Here is a 23,848-nt window from a genome sequence, read left to right on the forward strand (position 1 = left end):
CCGCAGCTCTCCTTTTGTAACACCTGGGTGCACATTGGGGTGGTTTGTTCGCTTTGGTTTTGCTTTGTGGGGAAAGTGATGCGGGCTGTGCGTCGGTTGTATAGGAGAACAAACGGGGTAAGATGGGAGTATTTCTGTATAGGACAATAACTGGGGTAAGATGGGAGTATTTCCTTTATTATTGAAAACTTCTGAAGCTTCTCTTTTCTGCTGGCTCTTGGCTCCTGAAGGATTGTGCTGCGTGCCTCCTGAGCCAAATGATAAAATAAAAGAAAAATAAAGAAAAATAAAGAATAATAAAGTAAATTAAAATAAAGGAAAATAAAGAAAATGAAAGAAAAATAAAGAAAATAGTAAAGAAAAAGTAAAGTAAGGTAAAGATAAAACAAGGGAAAGATAAAATATAAGATATTATAAAGATAAAATAAGATAAAGATAAATAAAGATAAAAATAATTTTAAATAAGGATAAAATAAAGTAAAATAAAGTAAATTAAAATATAATAATATAAAATTAAGATGAAGTAAAATAAGGTAAATTAAAATAAAGTAAAAATAAAATAAATGAAATTTTTTAAAATAAAAAGGAACGGGCCGGGGGCTCGCAGGTAGGACCCCGGCTTTCCCTCCGAACCACCCCAGCGGGGACACGGGGGGGGCTCGGGGGCTGCCGGCGCCCACCCGGCGGTGGCTGCGCGGACTCCAAGGCCCGGCGTGCGGCGGGGCGCTGCGCAGGCGCGGGCCGTGAGTGGCAACTTGTTTGTGCGGCCGGCCCCGCTCGGCTCGGCTCGGCCCCGCTCGGCTCCGCTCCCTGCCCCGGCCCCGGCCCCGGTCCCGGCCCGCCCCGCTCCGCGCCCCCCCGCGCAACTTTTGCACCCTCGTCCCCGCCCCCGGAGCCGGGCAGGGGGAGAGGAGCCGGGCGAGGAGGAGGAGGAGGAGGAGGAGGGAAGGAGGGAGAGAGAGGAGGGGGAGGGAAAAAAAAATAATAATAAAAGCAACGGCAACACAAAAAGCGAGCCCGGGGCGCCGGCAGTAACAGCCCCCCCCTCCCAGCCCCCCCATTAACGCCGGGGCTAGATGAACTACAAATGAGAAAGAGGAAAAGATGGAACTGCACATCCTAGAGCACAGGCTCCGGGTGGCCAGCATAGCCAAGGAGAGCATCCAGCTCTTCACCTACGGATTGATCAAACTTGCCTTCCTCTCCTCCAAGACCAGGTGGGTGCCGGGGACCCCCCCCTGCTCCTCCCCAAAAGGGGACGGGGTTTGGGGGGAGCCCCCTCCTCGCCCCCGGGCGGGGGGGGGGGGAGTTTGGGGGCACCCAGCTCGGGGGACACTCCCCGGCCGTTCTGCACCCGGGGTGCTGCTGCCAGGGGTGGGGGCACCCGGGGGTGCTGCGTTTTTTGGGGGGGCACCCTCCTCGCTGGGAGCCGGGGTGCTGGCCCTGGGGCACACCTTGCCCCCCAGAGGGGTGGTTTTGGGGGGACAGGGGTGTCCCCCCTACAGTTCTCCAGCCCCATCCCAAGCTGAGAGGGCCGGAGTTTGGGGTCCCCCCCCAAAAGGTCCTGGGGCAGCGCAACGGGAACAGGTGGGGGCCGGGGGGGCAGGCTCGGGGCCACCGCCGGACAACAAAGGCAGCGGCAGGAGGAGGAGGAGTGCTTGGTGCTGGTGTTTTTTTCCCCTCTTGCTTTTTTTTTTTTTTTCCCTTTTGCTCTTTTTTATTTTTTTCTCTCGCTCTTTTTTTTTTTTCTTTTTTTTTTTTCTTTTTTTTTTTTTTTTCTCCCCTCCCGGTTGTTGTCGCTCGCTGGCGGGGCGGCTCGTCCAAAGGTTTGCGCTAAAAGGTGTTTTTTTGGTGCTGCCGGATTGCAGGAGGGCAGGGGAAATGCTCGCCTTGCACTTGGTGCTCTTTAAAAATCGTGGTGTTGAGTAATAGGGATTGTGATAGCTTTCTGGAGGAGAAAAAAAAAAAACTGTAATGGAAGGCACCGTGAAGAATTTTATTTTTTTCTTAGGGGAAGGAAAGAAAACGCTCTGGCCAGTATTACCGAGTGTGCCTCGCTGCCTAGGCCTTTCACAGCAAAACAACTTGAAATGCAAATGCATATTCTTATGTCTTCACTTCGCTTGTTGACTTTGTTGCTCTATTCAGAAAGAGGAATGGGAATGTAAATAGCACGACTCAAACTCTTCTTGTTTTTCCAGCCTGATAATTGGTATTTCAGCTTTCTCCTCAGATTCATCTTAGATAGCATTCTTGTAATGAAGGTGGGAAATTTTCTTTGGCAGTAGGACAATAATAAATAGATAATAAATTTGCTTTTTATTTCTTAAATTGTTTTATTCCAAGCTGTAATTCAATCCTCTCTCTGCAATAATGCTTACGGATGAATGGACCTATTTGTGGTGTAATTTGATTACAGTCCCTTATCTCACAGTTAAACTTCATGCATTGAAATCTCACTCTGATTTGGGGCTCATCCCATTTGGCTCAGCTCTAACGTTGTTTGCAGCGTAATGCACATCAGCACCTTGTTTACTGCTGTCCCTGAATACCCAGCAGGGTATTAAAGGCTCTTAAATCTTAAATTTCTGTTTTTCATGTGTTATTTCATTGCTAATTGAAAGCGGTTGCTGATTTGGGGGGGGGGGTGGGCGTTGCTCCCCCCGCTGACAAAGTGTCGCTATCGGCGTCAGCAATGAAATCTTCAAACCTGTCACTTCTAATGCATAGGCTGGGGGTTGGGGGTTACTGATTTATTTACGTATTTAAGTGCATGGGATGGTCCTGTTTTCTTCTTGCTTCATGCTAAATTTCATATATGTACATAGAGAGGTGTGAAAGGCTTGGACAGCAAGTGTGCCCTTTGCCCTGGGGTGCGATACCTGGTCCCACGTTGGGGTGCAGCACTGGGCAGTTTGGAATTCCTCTGGCCACTGGTGTCTGGCCCTTTCCATGCACAGTGAGTATCAATAACGCTTCTGTGGAACCTCGCTGGTCAGGAAGAAAACTGTTTGTGGAAAGGTTTTGTTTGGCATGGGGAACTTCTATTTATTTCCCTTTTGTTTTGTTGTTTTTGCAGAGAGTAGAGATGTAGGGGAGAGAAGGGAAAGCTTGCCTGTGTTGTTCTTGAGACAGCCGATAGTGCTGAGATGTTGCTCTTTCTCCTCTGGGTTGCTGCACCCAAGACCCCTGCCCCATGGATCTTCTGCTCTGATGGATGTGTGTGCGTGAGAAGCGAAAGTCTCTGAGAGATGTAACTGAATTTATGGTCCTGCTGGCTTATTCTCACTTCTCTAAGAAGTGGATGCACCCAGGAGATGACAACTTTTTTATTCATGTGCAAGACAAATGTCCCCCCAACCACCCCACCAGGGAAGGACCACGTGGGGGGTGAAAGCAGAAGGTGGCCTACATCTCTGCTGATCTTTTCTGATGAGATAATAAAGATGCCCGTTACTTTTACTACCTATCTTTTTCCCATTGAGACCTTAAACAGAGCTCTTACCTGTGCTGCAAGGCTGCCAGTGAGAAATAATGACTTGAGGGACAGATGTGATCCATAGAGGTGGCAATGACATCACCAGTATCCTTATGTTGGTAACGCAAGAAACTCCAGTTTTACATAGGCTCTTACTTCTGAGAAGTGATCTGGAGGGAGTATTGGAATATCTTTCACAGTCTCGCGCACTAGGGAATAGGGCTGGAACAATTTTTCAAATCTTGTACGTTTTTCTTAATCCTCTTGGGAAGGAAAAGTAACAAATCTCCCTTTCGTTAGTTGGCCTTTGCCACTTTGTCTGCCCTTGTTCATGTCATGAGTCTTTTAATTTAGCTTGTTACAATAGCAGTATTTTTTTTTGAACAAAGAACAGCAATTTTGGAACTATTCCGATGGCCAGAAGCAAGAAAGCAGTTAACGAGGTGAAGAGGTGAGACCAGTAGTGAATAAAACAGTGGGCTGAACTGAGCTGAAAGACAAACACTATTAATCATAACTTTGTTAGGTATGAGATATTTTATGCAGAGATGCATTGAGACAGTCAAATGATAACTAATAATGAAACCTCGACTTAGTTATGTTGAGCAATGTGCTTTTGGTGCTCTGCTTGTGTAAATAAGTGCAGACCCATTGACTTCACCTGAGCTCTGCCAGGCACCCTAGTGGAGGATCAGGTCCCTGTAATGTTTAGTTGCATACTGAAGATTTGCATGTACCTCATCTCTTTGCTGTTGCTCTCAACGTCATCATCCTAGTGTTTTACTGATCATGACCTGTCTGCATTTGGCTCACGGGTTCCTTGGTGCCAAGGATCTTCACCTACTCAGAAGGTGTGCCTTGTGTTTGTGTATGAAAATGTAACTGTGCCTGGTTTTAACACTGCATCCTTTTGCTTTTGTACGTGCCCCTGTAAATGTTCGTTCTCAGGGGCAGAGAACTGTGCTCATCCTTCCCACCTGTAGTGCTGCAAGAAGAACAGCTTCCCATCCACCAAAATTAAGCATCTCCTTTCTGCAGGGTTGAAACATCTCATGCTATTGGGTGATGTGCCCCAAATAACCTGCTTGAGGACTTGATAGACATCCTGCTGTGTTACCACACTCCAGTCTTGATCTTCGTCCTGCTTGCAGCACACTTCTAACTACGTCTCCCTCTACAGCATAGGAATTAAATCTGGATGGAGGGGAGGGAAGGGCAGTTCCAAGTCTTGGATAACGCCTGCACTGAGCCACTAGTGCATGCAATAGGGAAAAGTGAGATTGACCTTGTCTTTGAGTTTATAAAAATATATACGGAGAGTTCAAGTCCTGGAGAATCAAGTGGGGTCAGGGTTTTTCCAAGCACTGTGTCTGTATAAAGGAACTGGCCTTTGCTTGCTGATTTCTGGGTAGTGCTGGGATAGACCCTTGAACATCTGGAGTCAATGAGTTAACAAGTAGCCTTTCCTCTCTGGGTCCCAGTACCTAATATAAAGGTTTGGTGGTAAACAGAGAACTGAAGTGGTTGAGGGAGAAAGGTATTATTTAAATTCTAATGATGTTAAGTTATAATTAGGATGAAGTTGGTTTGTTCATAGAGCTGGGCAGTTAAAATAATAGTGGGTCCTGTGCCTAGCATCGAAAATCGTAAAATCTCTAATTGAGAGTTTTCTGATAGCATTTAGTTTGTGGTGGTCCTTGTTATTTCAGTGTGCTAAAGAGAAGGAACAAGTTCTCCATTTGTGAAGGGTGAGACCTCAATCACAGGAGTGTTTAAGGCAGCCGTTTCTAAAGCATCTTGTTTTTTTCTGCAAGGCTCCCAGGTTGCCTTCTAGAAGTGCAGTCTGTGCACACCGGTGGCTTCAAGCAGAATCACAGGCACTTTGCAAGGTTCAGATTTGAGATCTGGCACTAGATCCACGGCGCTGGGCGTGCAAGAGAGAAGAGATGCTTCCCAGAGGAGCCGGGAGGGCTGTAGGAGCCAGGCTGGGCTCTGCCCCATACTCAGCACTGCTGTCATGCTGCCTCTGCCAGGGGACGCTCGGAGGCAGGAAGGGTTCTCAGAGAGGTGCTTAAAAATGTTCATTCCAATCAAAGTGTAGTGAGAAGTAAACAACGATAAGCTGTGTGGAATAAACTGGCTTCTCTTTCATATGTGAATAAGCTGTGAAGCTAGGTTTGTTATTTTTGCTAACTTTGTGATAGTTTCTTTGGTGATGTGTCCCTTTTGCTTAGTAATAATCGACACCCCTACTTATAAGCAATGTGTTGTTGCTATTAATATAAGTGTTTTTCATTCCCTCATCACTTGTTTACTGTTTAGGTGTCCTGAAATTGGAGATACTGTAATAAAAGATCTATTTTGGATTTCAAAACATAATAGGATGAACAAGTGCTTGAAATATATCTTAAAATGTGCATCATTTGAGGGAGTTCAGGAGATCAGTAGTCCATTCCTTTGGTATAAACTTAGACAAACGAGGGGCATTTATGTCCCTTTTATAAAGTACAGACCAGTCTGCAGCATTGGGTGATCTTCTGGCAAGGATAAGTTACTCCTGTTGTTAAAACCTTTTGCTCTTGGCTTCTGCCACCCGGGATGTCCCAGGAAGACCACTGAATGGAGGCTTCTGCGGTCTTGACTCACCGAAACAGGTTGCTCTTGTTTTCTTTTGGTGTGGCAAAGGCTCTGTTTTTTCTTTCTGGTGTGTGGTATCTGAGGTCTGGGGACTCCTTTTTCAGCCTGGCTGGCTGACCACCAGTTATGGAGGGACCCAAACGTTGATGTCCAGTCGCCACAGAAGGCTGGAGCGATGGGGAGCCTAGTGGCCGAAGCCACCTGCCTGCCCTTCCCAAAAGCACTCGGCCTTCCTGACTGCCTTCCCTTGTCCCTGTGTGGTGCTGAGCTTGCTGGTGCATGGTCGGGACCAGCGAGAACTGGGGAGAATCAAACAAATGAGAGGGAGAGCGAACAGATGTTTGTTTGGGCCTAACGAAGGACATCAGCTCTTTAATTGTGAATGTCATGGCTCTGTTCAGGGCTGCTGGGCGTCCCAGCTACCACTGGGATGTGAGGACATTCTGTGGTATTTTAATACATTAAACCTTGTAAAGAGTAGGTTTCCTTCCTGGTAGTCTCTTACTGCTTATCTTCAAACGTTGTGATTTTCCTTTCTTTTCTGCTCTGACACTGCCCTGGTTTACTCCTGTCTCTGCCTGGCAAGTGTCCCTGTGTCCCCAGCCTGCGCTAAGGCTGGTGCCCGGTCAGAAGCTGTCAGGAGCACTTAGAAAATAAATGGGATTCAGAAGGCAGAATCTGGACCAAAGAAGCAGTTCTGGACCAAACCCACAGCGCCTTGTAGCTGGAGAAATGTTTGGTTTAGATGTTGGCCGTTGTAACAGAACTGTTCATTTTTTAAGATTTCCTCCCTTTCCTCACCCACCCCCCATCTGAACTTGGACATTTGCCTTTTAAATAAACAAACACCTGGCTGTAGCTTGTCGTGGGGTGGTTGTTATTCCTCATTTCCCGTGCTGAACTGCTGCTGTCCATGGGCAGAGCTGTTGCACAGATGCAATCCATCATCTGGGGATACGGTACAAGTTCAGTCATGCAGAGGAAGCAGCACTGGTGCCCACTGATGTTGAGCTGAGAAGTAAAAAAGAGGAAAAAATATTTATCTTTTGCCATGTAAATTGTTAAAACTCCCTTCAGCTGAATATTTGTTTATTACTTTCAGATGAAAGTCAATATTTAAATGAAAAATGTGGCTTTTGTTAGTTCCTAGATGGCTCCCTCTGCAAGCTGGGTGCTCCTCTGCTTCAGCAGCAGCGCTGCATGTCTGCTTAGGAACGCATGACTGTTGTGCATTTGTCATCAAGAAGTAACAGTTGAGTTGTTCATTAACACAATAGCTTGAATCCACAGGCTATTCCTGCCGCTGAGTTATAACTTAAATTAGGCCCCGTTTGATAGCTGGAACTATTTGACAGTGCCTTGTTTGTCCTCTATAAATATGTAGATCTTTTCACTTAATTCTACTCTTTTTTTTTTTTTTTTATATCTGATGAGCACAGTACCTCATTTATCTAATACACAACTTAATCATCCTGTGTGTTTCGATTTTTTTGATGTATTTGGACAAGGGCTACAATTTCTTTTTCAGAGGAAACAGTGCAGATTTGTTCTTTTGTTTACTGCCAACTCCAGAGTAAACTCCAGTTCTGATCTGCTGATAGGTGAAGGCTGGTGAAGGAAGAATTATACAACAGGAATGTGAGGAAATAACTCCATTCATTGCAGTTCAGAATCAACAGAGCAAAGCCTGTAAGTTGCAGTTATCATTTCAAAGTAAAAAGATCTCTCCTCCCCCTGAGCTCAGCTTGGTTTTGTATAACTAACTATAAGGTACAGTTGTTGAGAAAACAACAGACAAAAATGTTTTATTAGGGAACAAAGGAAATAAAGATTGATAAAGCTTTTTTCATGACTATACAGTCCCGTTAGTTTCAGACTTACTGCACTAAGTTTTACTGTGCTGCCCATGGAAACAGAGAATCAGATCTCATTTTTGTGGTCTGATGTATCATAAACATTTTGTACTGGTTGATAAAGTTTTATTTTCACAACCAAAAGAAAGCAATGAATGCCTAAACTTCCTCACCAACCAGAACTGGCTTCCTTACTTTGGTTAAATATTCTTAACTGGAGATTAAAATAAAAAAGTCCTTCTGAACTGCAGCCTACTTCAGAGGGCTCACAGCATTAACGCTGAGCTATCGGAGTTGCTGTTTAGCACAACATTGGCACGAGGAAAAGACAAGCGAGTTTGTTTGGTGGCAGCAAACCATTGGTAATCTTTGGAGGACTTTGAGACGCGCTATTGTGTGGATGGCTCAGTTGGCAAAGCAATTGCTTTTCAGACCTTTCTGGTCCAATTCAGTTTCATTAATGTGATGGAATAAGTGTTTTTTAAGATACTTGTGCTATTACTGTCCAGTAGTTGTAGGGAGATGTAGCTTGTAGTTGCCAGTCGGCTATCCTTAGCCCAAATTTTTTTAGTAGAAATTGTTTGTAAAGAAGGAACCCAACTGCTTCATAAGTGTGAATGTGTTTGATGCAGACGTAACTGTATAGGAAACGTTCCTTTTCTTAATCCACAGTTTTAGCATCCTCATTACAAAGGATACCAGAGATGTCATAAGGTATTGCAAACTACACAAATTTAAAGTAAAAATGCAACCTTGAAGCATTATATAAAAGTATTCAAATCGGTGGATTTTTTTTTTTAAATGATGCTGTGGCAATTTCTAAAGCTGGGAGGGGAAAATTTACAAGTTTTGACATGGGTAGAACAGTTAAAACGTAGGTGTGACTCTCTTTTCCTGTCTTTTTTTCTGTTCAGACTTTTAGAAATATTGTGTGTCAGAGGATCTGGGTGATGATATGCTCTGGTTTTAGTGATACCTGAATATTTATCCTAGTTCTGTGATTAAAAGATCAGCATTCAACCCTTTATTATGCTACAGAATATATCCTGTTTTACAGGGCAAGTTGGCTGAAGTTGACAAGTCAGAGACCTTGATGGAAATGGCCCATGTTATTCTTGTTTAACATTTGTAGTTTTTATTTCTTTTCCTAAAGAGCGATTGACTCTCCTCTGCTGATAGCCTCTAAGGCACTCACTTGCAAATAAATGTGGTCTCGGCAACAAGAAAAAAGGTTGTTCTTAGTAATGAGAAGGATATACTCTGTATGCATCTAAGCAACTGTATACATTTACATAGATTTACTCAGTCTTTATTTTTATGCTTTTTTGAAAATGATGGATGACTTATTTATTACATGATTAATCTTCCAGTTGTGATCTTCTTCACGCTGCTTTTGGGTGGAAATTGGAGTTTGGTTATAATGTGGCAAACAAGCATTTTCATTTGCTGTTTTTAAATAATAAACAACATTAAATGTGCTGAGTATTTAGAAAAAGTATGAACCTATTTTGTGTATGCAACTAAGCAATTTGTTCTGATCTGTATAAAACAAACTGAATTGATGGTGACGTGAGACTATGCCTGTCAAGAGATTAGAGCTAGTAGATCTCAGCCTCCCACACCTACTTCTTGTTTGCAGACTGGAGGGGAAAAAAAAAAAAAAAGAAAAAACAAATTTACTTGCTTTTTCAGTTCCTAATTTGTGTCTCAACCTGGAATGAACTAGTGATCATTCTGAACTAAACTGAGAGAATATTTTCCTCATTTCAAATTACTCTTCTTGCAGAAGATGCTGTTGCTATTAAAATCTGGCTTATTGCGTAAATGGACTGGTTCCAGTTGCTTTGTCACCAATTTCTCCTCAATTGACTTGTTAAATTTGCTTTGGAGTTTCAGCAACAAACATACTTCCTTTGATAGTTAATTCTTATTTAAATAATCTTCCCTACGCGTAAGATGCCATCACTTGAAAAATGATTTCAGGTATCTGGAATCTTTAGATCAGATTTTATAATGTTAAAATAAAATTGTACTTTTAATTGTTTTCATGTACTAACTACCGGGCTGCAAAATGGGCAAGGTAGAATTCACCTCTCATTGCTGCGGAGATAAATTTGGGACAGACTGTAAAATACTGAGATGATGTGTTTTGAGGTGCATGTTATCACCCATTTGGTGTTTTCATCAGCCAGGCAGAGTTTTACTGGGCATGACTTGTTTGCGTGTGCCGAGGTAGCAAGGTGTGAAACCATACGCGCTTGTGGCTCCTTCTCTCGAGCTCACCACAGGTTTTAGAACAGTTGGTGAATGGGTTTCTGCAGCAAGTGGTGGGGCCGTGTGTCCTGCAATGCTTATCTTCTGTGGGCTAGGGCACACAAATCAAGATAGATCGTTGTTTTTGTTAAGAGGTCTTTTTTCAGGCAAAACTCAGCAGTGTAGACTGTCTGTAGAGATTTCTGTGCAAATAAAATTAATACGTTATTCTGGAAAATGAAATGGATTTGAGTTACTGGCACTGCAGATGAGGCAATGGTAGTTAGAAATGGATAAAATGATGGGATTCCTTGAGAACAGAGCATTGCTTTTAACATGGAGATTTTTGGTTTAACGTTTACTTTCTTTTCAGTGTCCCTGGCACACAGGTGTCTCAGCATTTTGATGGCCAGCGGGGACCTCTTTGCTAGACCAGAATGATTTTGGCTGAGCAAAGCAGAGGTTTGCAAGAATTCAGCTTGACCAAAGCAAGCGTTAGGGTTTTCTTCAACGGGGGAGAAGAACGACAAAGCACGAGGTTGGCTTGGTGACTGAGGTCTCATAACCACATGGTAGCCTCTTGTGGGACTTAACGCTGGTTAATGCTGTAGTAGGACCTTAACCTTTTTGTGGTGTTTTCAGTCCAAGCCTGGTACAGTGCTGTTACAGAAGTAGAAAACAGCACATCTTCACGGAGTGGTTGAGGTTGGGAAGGATCTCTGGCCATCATCTGGTCCGACTGCCCCCCCCAGCTAAGGCACAGTTGAGTAGAGATGGTCCCGCAGGGTTTTGGCCAGGTGAATCCTGTACTTAAAGCCCTGCACGTGGCTTTGCTGTTCTGTGAGTTGAGGTGTTGTTGACCTTCCCGACATTATAACTTTGTTCTGTTTGGCACTGCTTTCCCTATTCTAGTATAACTTGTGATTTAATGTTTCATTTAAACAGGACGAAGTGGTTTTTGAAGGTAATAGTGGGGTTATATGACCTCTTAGCTTTGGAGAGGTCCCTCAGTATGGAAGGGGAACTGTCTGTTGCATTAATTTATCGGTCCTTTATGTTTCTTCGTGAGCATTTCATGTGAAACTGCTTATTGGCTGCACATTGTTTAAAGAAAAAAAGGAGCTGAAGTTAGAGCAGCCTCGAGGCTGCTCTAATTTAAACAAAGTGGAAGCCAAAAAATTCCATAGCTGGATAAGAGCAAAGCTGGCCTTGGGAAAGGGCATGTACTCACTTTTGTATCAGTGCAGGCAGCTGAATTACAATTTGTAGGACTGTTAGATGGATGTACAAGACTAATGAAGCCACTTCAACCCCAGCCCTCGACGTGAAAGTTTTATTTATGTTCTTGACACAGGTAAGAGAGAGTATTAGAATGGCATGGAGTCCAAATGGTGCTCGGTTTGACTTTAGCACACAGCACTGTGTGGTGGATGGCCTGCAGGAAAACTGGTGCTTTGGTTATTGCACAGCTCCTGAAATCCGTCTGCAATAGTCATCATGCGATGAAACCACACTATATGGAAGAGTTTTCTCTATAGCCCTCATACCCGTATCAAATTACTCCAACGCCCTGCCTTTCTGAGTGGTTCTCATAATTCCTGTGCACGCAGTCACTTCCTTGGCTTTGTGCCTTGCCACATTACCCATCGCAGTGCTGTAATTCGGGGGGACGCCGGGGCTTGACCCCAGGACAGGCGCTCCGTGCTAGCGAGGACCGACGCCGTGCATCTGGGCAAGGAGAGAGGTCTTGAAGGGAAGGAATTGTGCCGAATCACCGAGTTGTCCCATGGTAGCTCTTCTGGTGTCGCAGCATAAGGGAAATAAATACTTTTCCTTCGTGCAGCACTGTGAAATCAGACTGGAATGACTAATGTAAAAAGACTTTGTGCGTCCTGTACCCATCTGAATGGCTTTGTTCGTTCAGATGGTGGCTGGATTGTAATCTCAGGCAATGATTTAAATATGAAATAGTCTCAAAACAATATGGTTATCTATTAGCTTTTAATGAGCTTGTGAAGCAGCGTGTTTTCAATGGGTATCTCGTTGTGGAAGTGTACAAGTGGTAATGACCTACTTCTTGGTGGGGAAATAAAACGGGGAAAAAAGTCAGAAATGACAAAGTGTGTGTGCACGTGTGTGTAAAATGCCTCCTGTAACATTGGTGGCCTTTGGAGATGTACATCAGTATATGCTTTAAATTAATTTTCTATTATGTTAGTAGTATATCAGCAAGCCTTTGAGTCAGTACATCCTTGGCTGTTAATCTATGCTTGATAGGCTTCTGTGGCATGTTACTGCAGTGCATCTCCTTTTGAGCTCTCCCTGACTGGAACATAACCATGCATTTTCTTACGGATTTGTAGATGACCCCAGCACTTAAAACAGTTCCTGACTCTATCTTTAGGTGCAGCCCCTGTTGGCTGGATAGCTGCGGGTGCAGTTGGAGGATCATAGCCAAGCAGTTGAGATTCCTGGCCCCGAGTCAGCAGCTCCCACCTCCGCTGTTGTGGAGGTTGTTGTCAGCTTGCCGAGTGTGATCCAGGTTCAGTGGGGAAAAAAAAGGCACCTTTGAAGCCAAATCATTTTGGTTATGTGTATGGCATGGGCTCATGGACAGCTGCTGTAGTGCAGCTGTGGGATGGCTAATTTTGGAGTCAGGGTACAAATGATTGTTTGACTTCTTAGCCCTTCTTTACTGGGCAGGAGAATGGTCAGATGATTAGATCTTATTGTAGGGATAGAAATAACTTACTTGTAAAGTATGAGATACATGAACAGGAGTGGTTTTTACCGTTTTTCCGAACTATAGGATAAGCACGTCTTCTGTGTATCACTAGTATCATGTTTTGCGTATTACATTTGCTCCTTTTGTATTTTTAATTCCAACAATAACGATTTTCCCCTCTTACTTGCATTTGGAAAAAAAAAAAAAAAACAGAACACTCAATGACAGGAATAGAGCAGTTCCCAGATTCAAAATAGAGTGGTACATTTTCCTTGGCTTGTTTAAACATATTACTGTTTATATATTCCTTGCAGGATCAGCACAGAGAAAAGGACAATGAGAGAATTTCATGGTGCTCCTTAAAAGAGTCTTACATAAAACAAAGTTTGAAATGAATTAGACTCTACCTTTTAAGCACTTGTCAAATGTTCTCAGTGTCAGGTTTTCTTCCCACTTAATGTTCACTTTATATCAAATCTAATGTGAGGTACATGATAATATTTTCAGAATCACCTAAGTCCCATTTAAAAAAAAAATGGCTTAAGCACTTGGCACCCCAAGGCTCATTAGAAGCCAATGGGGCTTAGACACTGAAATGTCTGTTACTGTGGGAGGGAAAAACGCTTAGGGGGTTTTAAGAAAAAAATTGCCTCCTGGACAGGCTTGCTGACAACCTTTCAGGACAAAAGCATGGTGAAAGTGTACCAAGGCGGGGGGGGGAGGCTTAGTGTAACTTCATGCAGGAAGGAGTGAAGATGCATTGCTGAGAATTAGTTCAGGGAATCAAAATGGGGATCTCTGTGCGCCTTTTACCCCATAACCATGTGGGTTAGGGACTCGCTTTACTCCGTTTTTCCAGCAGTGCAGCATCAGGCCCCCGCACTGCCCCTCTGTGCAGCTGCAATCCCTGCAGCCGCTGGCTGCTCAGGGGTCACCCATCTTGGTGCATTTTGGCTGCATCTCTGAGAGCTGGGAGACATGGCTGGCTTTCTGTGTGGAGGGAGAAACTGAGGCACGTAGAGGGGGTGAGCGACCTGCTCACCTCACAGAGCAGCTCTGTAGTAGGAGCCTGACTCTTTTTTCCATTCCCTGCACCAACACCACTGCTAAACTGCCTCTTTCTGGTAGGATAGACAAGAGCCATGTTTCCAGTCCGTGTTTGCATTAGCCACTTGAAATCCCTGTCATCTGACTGCTGGGCTTTCCTTCTCTTTTGCGTTTTCTGTTCCTGCTTCTCCGAGGTTCGTTACTGAAGGTATGCTCTGTCTTCTTTGCTTATGCCTTGAGAGAGAAACGTAAGTAGGGTTGCAAGATGTCCATTCGAGCTTCCAGTAATAACAGCAGTCTTCCTGAGCGTCATAAAGAAAATAGCCAGGGATGTACTTGTGTGCGTGTGTGTTTTTGAATGCACACACACAAACACGTATAAATGTATGTATATAATATATATGTATATATGTCATTCTGAAGTCAGAGCACTCTTGAAATGGAAATTGCCTCGACGAGAAATGAGAGGTAGCTTGTGCTGACAAACAAAAACACATGTTTTCAGGGGCTCTAATAGCTGTGCTTCAGGATAGAGAATGTCTCTCTTCCCGGTACCCTTCAGATGACAGCTGCCACGACGGGGGCTGGATGTGAAGAATACATTTTCAGGCGGCTGTATCCTGGGTACCGGGGAGGCTGTGGAGCTCTGAACAATAGCAGAATACGGAGCTGCCAGCAGGGAGTCTGAGTGGACAAGTATAATCATGCACCGCTCAGCTTTCAAGGAAATTACAGTTAGTGCACTGACTTGCTCATAATAGTGATGCATTGTTTAGCTTAATAACTTATCAGCTCTCCAGGAACCAGCTAGTGATCACTGTCATCATACACTGCTAATCATTCTGTTCTCACATTGTCCAAAGATGAACTGAGGACCTGTCACATCACCTATAAAACTGGCAAATTGAGTGCGCTGTAATTTTTTTTAAGCTAGAACGAACAGTATTGTCCACATTCTTTGTTCTGTAGTTTTGTCATTAAGTTTATCATATGTGATTGTGCATGTAGGTTTTTTTAATGTCAGGTTAAAAGCCTGATCTTGAAAGGACATTGTGGTAGCTACTAGGGAACTGAATCTGAAATCTTTTTTTTTTTTTCTTTAATGAACATTTGTTTCTCATCAAGCATTTTGGGGCAGAGGGGCAATTTTCAGTGGTGCTGTCTGTAGTACCTAGGCTCCTGTCAATCACTAGTCAATGTGATCTGACAATGGCTCTCTGTAGCAGCAAAGAGCGATTATCCCTGTTACACAAATGTGGGATTTAGGCACAGGAAGGTTGAGTGATTTACCCACAGGCATGCAGGGAGCTGGACAACAAGAAGGAGAGGAAGAAGGAGAAGCAAGCTGGTTTGAGTCCTGGTCCTGGCGGGCTGTATATACTCCCTGAGTGCACTCTGGATTCTTGTCAAAGGGTTATTTGTGAGCGCTGAGCTGCTAGTACTGAAGGAGCTATTTCTGATCATTTGTTCTGAAGGAGAAGTGGCCACTGATACACGAATAGACTTCACTAGATAATATATCTAAATCTTCTCTTTAAGAGGTAATGTTTTAAACTCTTCTGGCTCTGACTCTTACTGCTGCCACTGCTGCTTTTTTCCTTACGCGCCTGGCTGTTGTGCACGGCTGGAGTGCAGGAAGGGGGACGAGGTGCTGAGATTTCATTTTGTACTTTGTTGTTGCCTGATTTTGTGGCTGGGGATGGAAAGTGAACGCTTCCTACCTCAGGACCAACCCACGGCGCAGTACCATAGCTAGAGCTTTAGGCTAGGTGGCTTGGACAAATCCAGTGCTGTAACCAGTGCAGCACAACCTGGCATGGGCTAACTGCGGCCACGTTTACCCTGTTCTTAGGTGGATTTTTGTAGTCTGTGATGGTCTGTGCTGCTACACATGAGAGCCCTTTCTGCGTGTGCTGACAACCACCATGGTCAGATGCCAAATAAAAAAAACCACTCCTGTGGAGTACTGCAAAACAGCTTTATTTGCTAACCTTTAGATGGCAGATCCTAGAACAGTGCAAAATGTCAAAGCTTTAGGGACACCTTTTTGTGGTCAGCAGGGCACAGATTTGCAAGTCATGGCAGGGGAGATCTCCCACCAGTTTCGTGCTCGGGGCTGAAATGAAGCATCCGATAAAGGGAGGGGGAGACAGATGGATGTGCCCCACTGAAGCAAGCCTCCGTACGGTTCTGAGTAGTGCAGGCAGCTGTAGGATAATATCTACTGATCTCAGGGATTGTGCAAACAGTGGGGTGGGCTATTTTTATTAGACCAGAATGAGTGCACTGGGATTTAAATAAAATCCTGAGTATTTCAGTGTGTTGTGTTGTTTTTTTTTTCTTTTCTGTTGTTTGGGGTGTTTGCTCTGGCTTCATCTCTCTCCTGTCTGTCGTAGCTTGAGAAAGACAGTTGTATCTATCCATCGGTGTCAGCTAGAATTAAAATAGGAAGGAGCCTTCTGCTGCAAGATTTATTGCCTGGCACATCTATGTTGTCTGATGAAGTGTCATCTTTTGTTATGTTTTGAGACAATGCTGCCTGACTACGATATCTCTGAACCGCATGAGAAAAACATTTGGCCACACCTAATCTTGTCAATTATTGGGGTATTCTTTTAGCTCATGCGATATAGGTCTGTGTATACAGTATTGAAAAATTTAAGTCAAGCCTCTGCTAATAAACAGAAAAGATCAGGTTGTTGTGAAATGATGGTCCCTATAGAGACTTAGTTTTGTGTGTGCTGTGGATGAATCCACTCTTTCTGGTAGCAAGAAGTGAGAAAAAATGCTGAGTTAAATAGCTCTCGTCCCCAGGATCAGTTTTCATAATAAGGAAATACCTGAAGCTTACAGGTGTGTCTTTCTCTTCCATGGGAATGTTTCCCACTTATCCAGGAGTTTGCTGTCTTCCTTCAAAAACAAACTGATGTTGTTCAGGTTGTTTCTCCTGCAAATAAGTCCTGTTTTTTTGGCTCCAGTTGCTGTAGGACCAACAAATGGCATTAGGCCTAAGTTCCAAGGTGGTACCATTTAACTGTATTTTGCATTGTACTAAGTTAAAAAGCACAGCAAGGTGAAAACTAGAAATAGATTGAATAGTAAAGCCTAAAGGCTGGTATGAAATAATGCCAGCGTGTACTTTAAAATAGCGTAACCACTGCCTAATAAGTTACCTTACTGTTTGTATTGAAAAACAGCTGACTCTCGAGTTATGCTTGACTAGAGATTTCTTGTGCAAGAGGTATTTTTTTCTTCGTCATGCCTACAGGTACAAGAGTATAAATGTCACTATTCAAGGCAATTACTTCATTACAAATCTGCTTGGAATGCCCTGATAGCCCAGTTCACACCTGGCGAAGACAACAGGTTTCTTTTCATTGATTTCAGCGAGGTAGAGCCCACGCTGAAAATCTGATGTGAGGGGGAATGTTTCTGCAGACTCCAGTTCATGAAACCTGGACAGCAATACAGCTGAGGTGTCTGGGAAAATAAACCATTTTCCTGGGTGTAGCATGCATAAGGATTCTTGGATTAATTCATGCAATATTCAAGCCAGCTCTTGATTATCTCCGGGTAAATTATGTAAATGGTGAAGTTCCTGTACGAAGAGGGCAGAAACACACCCAGTCTGGATCTGGATGAGCAGACTGAAAGCAGCGTGCTGCCTTCTGCTGGCGTTTCATCGTCCATTTCCCGGCTCAGGAATCTCAGCAGGCAACAGGATTGCTGCCTGTTCTTCCACCCCCCAGCCTGGTCCAGGCTCATTTGTATGATTTCTGCTACTTAGTTTTATTTTGCCAAGGCTCTCCCATCCGTCCCTTTGTTCTGCATAACTGATGTTTGCAGTGCTCCTGTCCTGTTGCTCAGCAGCTCCACCATAGTCTGAAGCTGTTGTGCATTGTGGTGAGCATGGAGATGCTGCTACGAGGGTCTGCAGCCTCAGAACTCTGTCATAGATGTTTTGTTTCCAGCTCTCGTAGCTGTTCCAGAGCAGGATGCGATATCAAGAATAGTCCACAACACTTCAGAGCATCTCAGACTGCTAGGCAGGAGTTGGATGCTGTGCTGGGAGAGAGAGGGTGCAAGGAAGAAAAGGTGTTAGACTTGACCAAGCGTCTAGGAAAACTTGCATGTAATTTTTTGTTTTGGTCAAGTTTTGCTTGGAAAATTGAGAGGAATGACCTTAATGTCCTTTCTACACATCTGTTGTACAAGCTTAGGTGAAGAGATTCATCTGTTGGGTACAGGTCACAGTATTGCCGAACTCTTTACGCCTGCTTTGCTTAGAACAGGAAAATTTGAAGTTTGTAGTGCTTAAATAATTCTGGTTAAAACACGCAGTTTCTCTTCACTATCTCTCTGTCTTTGTTATAATTTTGGTGCCTTGTTTGGACCTTTTTTCAGGAATGCTGTGTGGTTGTGTTACAGGCCCATCACATGCAGTGGCTATGTTGACGTTAATTGAAAGGGACAGTCTTTGTCCCTGTTTGTTGATAGATTTGAGTGGTACTTTCTTTATTGCAGCACGCTTACGTTCAGTTCTTTACGGCCCTTTGAGTAGTAGATGCTGCCTACTGTACACACAGCTCCAGAATAAAGCTTTATGTGTCAACTGAAACTCCACAGCAGTTGCAACTTTGCTTATTTGGCATCAGATGAAACTGAAGCTTATTTTACAGAAATCCAGTGAATTGAGTTTCAGCTTTTCTTAGGACTGCTGTGAAGACAACTCCCTTCCCACAGAGAGTAGTCTGGCACGGCATCTTTCCAGGAAACCTTTAAAAACTGCTTCATCTTGGCCTACCTTCTTTGCTACATGCAACATTGCTGTTAAACTGGTAGTAGACTTTGGTACAGGCTTGCACACTGACAGGTTTGAAGCAACGAGCTCTATAAAGCCATTTTATCCTATGGATCTGTGTACCTATGTGGCATCTACTCCTGAAATATATGTATCTGTGGAGCAGCTTTCATGTTCTGCAGATGACAGACAGGGAGCACGTTTCATTTTTGATGCCATGTGGAATGATCAGTGTCATTTTATTAACATATTTTCTTATGTACTTCTCCAAACAAGTGGATGTCATGGCTGTGCCCAGAATTGGGAAGAGTCATTGTGGGAGACTGGCTTCAGTGGAAATATCTGATTTTCTGGTTAGCTGATTCATTGCTGGGTTTCTGAAAACCCCATAATGCTCTCTGATTTTCTTCCAGAATTAACCTGTTTTTCTTGGTCTGGATTGCTGATACATAAATAATGACATCTTTCACGAAAGCAGTTTTCATCTTTTCTAAGCAGAAGACAGACTGTTCTCCTCTGTGGGCTCATATCAGGATTTGTTCTTTTGGATTGTGCTTTTGTTTTAATAACAGTCCAGAGTGCTTGGGGATTCAAGGATTGTGTTTATTCATTTTCAAAAAAAGATCTTGGCCCTTCCACTGACAGTTTGTCTTCAGCTTGCTGCCTTTAGAAATCGTCTGAAAGTTCTGCACTGGCAATCCGTCAATCTGTTGTACAAGGCAAGAAGTGAGTGACGTTACTCGCTTCAACATATCACAACTGTTATACTTGCTCTCTCTACCCCTATAAAGTCATGTTATGTAAGAGTGTGGGAAGGGGTTGTATGTATTTTTGTTGTTGGAGGATCTCCTCCTGAACCCATAGTCTTTTGCATCGCAGGCCTTGGAGGTGTTTGGTTCTTCCAAAAATGTGCTGTTTCGAAGAAATGCCACTTGTGCTCAGCTGGCTAAAGCCTTTGCTGCTGCTGGAGCAATGGGATTTGTCTGACGCAGCTAAGTGAGCTCCTTGGGGCAGAGCCTGTTCGTGTGAGATGCCTGAATGGAGGCTGGAAGCTGCTGCAATACAGCAGGTAGGACAGCGGGCAGGATGAGTGCTGCACAGAAAGACTTCGTACAAGTTACAGGGTTGATACAGGAATTATTACATTAGTTTTTTCAGCCTGTTTTGCAGAAGGTCAAACTATAATTAAAAAGCCTTTTATCTTCTCTCTCCCTCTTCCCCACCACCCCCCTTAATCTTTTTTGTTGTTCTTCTTTCTCTTAGTCTACAGAGAGCAAATTCCTGCAGAATTCCTGGCACGAAGATGGAGGCTGATAACACTGGTGTGTAATACTGAAGTGGGAGCTGAAGCTACAGCTGTTTCATAGTTTCCAGCACAGGGCCTTTTCGGTGTAGCTGCTGGAGGATTCCTGAGTAAGGCGTCCCAAGGGCGATGTGTCCTGGTGCTGAGCCCCGTTGTGTGCCCCAGTGACCAGCATGGTGAAGGCAGTGGTTGCAGAGGCTGAGCACCACCAGGTTGTGCCCTTTGGAAGCGCTTTTGTAGCAGGTACAGAACTGGGAACCAGCATTCACAGCTTTTATTCTTTTATTTCCCAGCTCAGTAACCACTTCATTGCAGAGCCTCTCACAAACCGTTCAGGCCTAATCCTGAACATACAGCAGCCCTGAACAAAGTCCTTCAGTTTTTTCACTGGGGACATAGGATCAGCTTCTTACCTGCTGTTCTCCTCTCACTCAGTACGACTAGGGGAATGAAAAACATCATCTTTATGCAGAAAGTGTGACAATTTGTTAATGTTTGTGAAGAGATAACATGGGCATCTCTGTGTGATGTGAGAGACCTGGCTTCCATAACGGGGACTGATGGATTGCAGTTATCAGCTGGGCCTTTGGAGCGTGGGCTTTTGGCTCCTCTCATCAGAATACAGTTTTACATGATTATAGAGGATAATGCTGGAAATGCCTCTGCACTGGGCTCGCCACATGTCCAGACGGCAAGGTCATTGTAGCGTGGACCTTGCTCGTTTGCTTTGTGTGCCAGGATAAGTGCTGCTGCTTCTCTTTGTGCTACTGGCTCAGCTAGAAGTCGAGGAGTTATATGGCTGTCAATAAATTCAGAGAGTTAGAAATTATTATCTGCAGTGAATTCTGCTTTTATTGGCCTTAAATTAATTTCCCACCCCTTTGAAGAGGCGAATGGGAATGTTGTTTTTTTTTTTTTTTTGTATGGTGTTTTTGCTTTAAGAAAATCTGAGCTGCAATCTTAAGTGGAATGGAGTTAAAAACATTCTGGGCTAGGAGTTAATTTCTGGAGTATCTTAGAAGATAAAAGGGCACAACAAAACAAGATACTGTAATGTGCAAAAATTTTACCTCTGCATCTGCCTGAGCTGTATCTTGTAGCTGTGTGGTTCTGGTATCTGCCGAGTGCAGCATCTTGCCCTGCTGGTCTGTGCGAGGCTTTATTTTCCTGGTGGAGGGACAGAGATGGATTAATCTACGGAGCTATTGGCAGAAATCTGTTAGCAGGCTTTTCAGTAGGGGATCAGCCAGAAAGAAAAAAAAAACACTGCTTGATTTTTTTGTCAGTTGGGCAGCTGATGGGTGCTAGAGGAAGCATGGTCTCACTGTAAATGTATGCTTGAAAACCCTGAGCTCGGCAGTGGTTTATTTTCTATTTTTTAGGAAAGGTTTGTCCGTGTAGCAGCACTTCACGCTTTTGCCTGTGAAGGGTTGGGTATGTCCCAGTGCTTACATATACTAGACTAACAGGCCTTTGAAGTGGGCAGTCTGTGATAAATAAGTTATGTAGGTGAAGTAAGAGGCAGAAGAGCAGAACTATTACCTCCTGTGCCTCTCAGGCTGGGGTGGCATCCTCCTTTTCCTCTTTCCCCAGTGAATTAAAATGTTGTCCTGACCCTTATAGCAAGCCAGTCCTGGGAGCCTGCGGGGCTGAGGGTGCAAAGAGCACCGGCAGCCATAGCCAGCAGCTGGAAGGTGGCTTTGAGTTAGCTGGGAGCTACACTGGAGAGCCTGTACTTTAAATACACTTTGTTAATGAGGTTCCCTCAATTTATTCCAACATATTTTCTCATCCTCGCTGTACAGGAACCGCTTGCTTTCCTGTCTGCTCTCTTCCTCCACCAGTTGCTAGATCCCTGCTGTGGGTTCCCCTGGAAGGGAAGGCTCTCGGAAGGAGCCAGCTTGCTGCCGATCTGCCTGAGGGTACCAGTGGCCCCTGAGTGTAAAGCCTGGGATGTCTGGGGGTGAGTTGGAGGGCTCAGAAGTAGGTGTGAGTTTCCAGTTCTCTTATCCCAGCTTCCAGTCCTCTTACCCCTTCCCTTGCAGACAGGGTGGCAGCCCCGAGTGCTTTTCACCCCAGAAGAGCAGGAAATTTCTTCCCTAGCAAAATGGGTATTGGAAAAAGAGCCAGGAGAAAACCTTTTCCCTGCTTTCCAGGTACTGCCCTGGACAAGCACAGTAAGACGGGCTCAGTTGTAGCCCAGTGCTGACCAAGTTGTGGAGTTTAAGCTTTTAGAATTCTGACTAAAGCTTGTTCACAGACAGGGAGGCTCATATTTTTACTGTGTTTTCAGCCATAAAGAAATCTTTTTTTTTTTTGTTTTGTTTCATGTTCATTTCCTTTTGCTGACACTAGAGTATCATATGATTTAGGGCTTTGTTTTCAAGCTTGATATGAAGGCTAATTACTTCCTTCTTGCATCCTCTCTGTAAGAAAACTTGGGACTTAATCTTTTACAAAAGAGAATAACGAGGAAGATTTTATTGTTTTTAAGTGCATGGAAGTCTTTGGTAAGTCCCTAGATTTGAATTTATTTTTCATAATGCTAATACACGAGGAGCTGAGCTCCAGCCTCCATAGCTCTGTGTGAACACAGTTTTCTGTTCATTTTTTGTGCTCACTGAGTAATTATGCAGTTACAATTTAGTCTGCATTGAGTACTTTTAGTAATTAGGGGTATACTGTGGCTATTTAATGTTTATGGAAAAGTCAGAATGTATTTGGCCTGTTTTGGCCCCAGGGACTTGCTTTGATTATCCATAGCCTTCCAGGTAATTAAGCTGTATATTTTCCCCCTGTCATATTTTCTTATGCTCTCTCTTACCTTGATTTGATAAGAGAGGGGAAAACTACGGTGGGAAACTTAGGAGCGTTTGTAAATTGTTTCAGTAGGAACGTGTGACAGTGTTTTATGGAGATGCTGATTAAAGGGCAACTTGCTGCCTAGGCAGTTTGGCAAGAGAAAGGTTATTGGTCCACGGGAGCATCAACTCTTGGGATCGCTCATGTAATGCAAGACTGACGTAGCTGACAGGAATCATTTCACCTCTGATCAAAGTAGTCGTTGTTAAGCTGGTATCTAAAATTTCCATGAATGGTCTAGCCAGTTATCTGTATGCAGTGACTGAAGGCATGTATTAGAAAATGGCTTTTTTTTTTTGAAGGCCAATTTTTAGGGAATTTTGGAACTCCACAATATAGAGTAAACACCAGATAGCTTGGGTGATGTTTCTCTGAAAGCAGTGGCCTCAACAGAGGAAGGTGGATTTTTTTTTTATTTTTTTTTCAAAACAAAAAGCCACATTGTTTTATATTAGATGGGTTGTTTTTTCTGCAGGGTCAACATGCATCGCTCCCTCTATCCCTGTTTCATCAGGAGGCCTGCAGGCATGCCTGACTTCAAGCACATGAGTCACTCCATTAAAATTTATTAGCTAGGTATGTGATTAAATAACTTGATAAATGGGGAATGCGAGTTATAAGTAGGGAGTGGGGGGGCTGTTCCCCAATTCTCTCGCCTGGCCGCAACCCCATCTGTGGTGGTGTAATTGGAAGATTTGTTTGCTTCCAAGCTCTACTTACTAACTTTTTCAAAGCGTGTACCCTCCTTTTGGCAGAAGAAGAGTCGAGTGGTTCTTTTGGAGGCAGCCTTGTGGGATTCAAAGGTGATAAAAGCAGAAGAGTTCTTTAAAAAGCAACTAAGTTCTGTAGAGTGTCATTGAGGACAGCACTTTGTTGATGTCTGTGTGAA

General features: G+C 43.8%; 1 protein-coding gene across 1 annotated transcript in view; it reads left to right on the forward strand.

The window, feature by feature from the left end:
- Nucleotides 1–899: 899 nt before the first annotated feature.
- CASTOR2 (cytosolic arginine sensor for mTORC1 subunit 2) overlaps nt 900–23,848 on the forward strand; it is a 119,042-nt gene continuing 96,093 nt past the window's right edge. The window contains exon 1 of the mRNA XM_035559097.2: nt 900–1,217. Within this exon, the coding sequence (XP_035414990.1) occupies nt 1,105–1,217 (113 nt within the window). The 5' untranslated portion in view covers nt 900–1,104. The remainder of the gene's footprint in view (nt 1,218–23,848) is intronic.

The sequence above is a fragment of the Cygnus atratus genome, chromosome 20 (assembly GCF_013377495.2).
Source record: "Cygnus atratus isolate AKBS03 ecotype Queensland, Australia chromosome 20, CAtr_DNAZoo_HiC_assembly, whole genome shotgun sequence".
NCBI lineage: Eukaryota > Metazoa > Chordata > Aves > Anseriformes > Anatidae > Cygnus > Cygnus atratus.